A 2421-nucleotide genomic window follows, 5' to 3' on the forward strand; every position below is an offset into this window, starting at 1 on the left:
CGGACCTTCCCCACGGACCTCCCCCTAGGACCTTCCCCACGGACCTCCCCCTAGGACCTTCCCCACAGACCTCCCCCTAGGACCTTCCCCACAGACCTCCCACAAGGACCTTCCCCACAGACCTTATCCTGAGACCTTCCCTGCAGACCTTCCCCATGGACCTCCTCCTGAGACCTTCCCCACAGACCTCCCCCTAGGACCTTCCCCACAGACCTCCTCCTGAGACCTTCTCCTGAGACCTCCCCCTAGGACCTTCCCCACAGACCTTTCCCACAGATCTACCTCTGTGACCTTCCCCACGGACCTCCTCCTGTGACCTTCCCCACAGACATCCCTCTGGGACCTCCCCCTAGGACCTTCCCCACAGACCTCCCTCTGGGACCTTCCCCACGGACCTCCACCTGGGACCTTCCCTGCAGACCTTCCCCATGGACCTCCTCCTGAGACCTTCCCCACGGACCTCCCCCTAGGACCTTCCCCACAGACCTCCCTCTGGGACCTTCCCCACGGACCTCCACCTGGGACCTTCTCAGACATGTTTTACGCACAAGACCAGACTTAGCTGTGGAGGTCGGATGGGGACCCGCATGGGAGCAGCGTACCCCGTGTCCTTCTCTATCCCCCAGATACATATTCCGGGGGGGGGGGGGAAAGAGTAGGAAAGAGTTGAGCTTGTGCCACTTTTTTATTCCTCTGTTACCAAATTAGTGAAAACTTCCCTTACTTCCTGTGTCAGTGGCACTGTTACAGGAAATGGGGAGAGCGGTTGTCACCGGTGCAGAAAGACACTGACAGCACTAAATACATTGTCACATGTTCTCTCAGCACTCAGCACTGAGTCTTCATTGTGTCCCCATTGGAGAGATTTCCCATCACTTCCTGTCCTCACAGGAAGAATTGTCCTCCCAGCTGAGACTCCCATCATCTCCCACTCCACCCACAATGAAATGTTTTGTCTGAAGTTGGCCCTCATGCTGGTCTGTAGTGTTGGCTCCTGTGTGTCTCCTGCTCTGACAGGTGCTCTTTGTGATGTGGATACATTGTACATCTCCCTCTGTATTCTCTTCTAGATGGAGAAGATGATAAGCCGCCCCTCCCCCCGCGATCCGCCTCCGCCAGTTTCTCCGCCGGCTCAGGGATGAGTTTGATGCCCTGCGGGCAGGAAGTCAGCTCTGCAGAGAGGTAATCCACTTCCTGGTACTGGGGACACCGAGGACACGGGAGTCCCAAATCCGAGGGAGAGTTACCGGGATACATCGCTCCACCGAAAACCTGATATTCCAGACTATGGGGGGTGCCGGCGAGCGAGACCTCTGTACCCCCCACTGTGCCCATTATGAGGGGCCCCCACCATCCCTGTGCCCATTATGAGGGGCCCCCACCATCCCTGTGCTGAGTTCCCGGGTCTGTACACCCGCTGTGCCCATTATGAGGGGCCCCCACCATCCCTGTGCTGAGTTCCCGGGTCTGTACACCCGCTGTGCCCATTATGAGGGGCCCCCACCATCCCAGCTTGTGTGTGACTTCTCCTCTTTGGAATGTTGAGTGTCAGTATTACCCCATGTGGGCGGGGCTCTGGGTGCCCTGGGCGGGGCTCTGGGTGGCTGTACCACAATAGGTGTCGGTTTTGGATGGATTGACCCTTTAAATTCCTGTAGTTTGTAGTTGGCCTCCCTCCTGATCTCTGATTGGTCGTTGTCTCTCCTCCTCTTGTAGCTCCACCAATGGTCTGAGCACCTTCTCTCACGAGTACCTGAAGGGCAGCTACGCGCTGGATCTGGAAGCTGTGAAATCCGGGGCCACCAACCTGCCCCACCTGAACAAAGCGCTGGTCGTCTCCTGCAAGCGCCTGCATGGGTCAGAATACTACCCTCCCCCCCCCCCCCCCTAAATGTGCCTCCTGCCAACTGGGGGCCACAGAATCGATGTGCCTCCTACCAACTGGGGGCCACAGAATCGATGTGCCTACTACCAACTGGGGGCCACAGAATCGATGTGCCTCCTGCCAACTGGGGGCCACAGAATCGATGTGCCTACTACCAAATTCTATAATGGAGTTTAAAAAAGGGGGGTGGATGGCGAGAGGGGGTATCCTAGGAGTGCGCAGGGGGGGGGGCGGAGTCACTGTAGGGGGAGGAGTCACTGATTTGGTTATACGTATCTACTGAGCTCTTTTTTCCAGCAATGCAGCCAAGGAGAGCCCGGAAAACGGCAATAGGTGCCGACGGCGCCACCTGGTGGCTGGAGGTCACCACTGCATCCTATTATTGGATCCTTCCACCTCCGCCTATAACTAAAGAATAATATTAAAAATGACTATAAATTCCCTTCTAAAACCTTCACATTTTGTCCCTTTTCTGCCCGTACAGAGAGGTGGACAAAGTCTTATCCGGGCTGGAGATTCTCTCCAGGATCCTCGAC

General features: G+C 56.6%; 1 protein-coding gene across 1 annotated transcript in view; it reads left to right on the plus strand.

Moving 5' to 3' along the window:
- INPPL1 (inositol polyphosphate phosphatase like 1) overlaps positions 1 to 2421 on the plus strand; it is a 32168-nt gene that overhangs the window by 5964 nt on the left and 23783 nt on the right. The window contains exons 4-6 of the mRNA XM_018572981.1: positions 1071 to 1182; positions 1717 to 1857; positions 2370 to 2421. The exon at positions 2370 to 2421 is cut by the window's right edge and continues 1 nt beyond it. Of these exons, the coding sequence (XP_018428483.1) occupies positions 1071 to 1182; positions 1717 to 1857; positions 2370 to 2421 (305 nt within the window). The remainder of the gene's footprint in view (positions 1 to 1070; positions 1183 to 1716; positions 1858 to 2369) is intronic.

The sequence above is a fragment of the Nanorana parkeri genome, unplaced genomic scaffold (assembly GCF_000935625.1).
Source record: "Nanorana parkeri isolate BGI_ZX_2015 unplaced genomic scaffold, ASM93562v1 scaffold2194, whole genome shotgun sequence".
NCBI classification, from domain to species: domain Eukaryota; kingdom Metazoa; phylum Chordata; class Amphibia; order Anura; family Dicroglossidae; genus Nanorana; species Nanorana parkeri.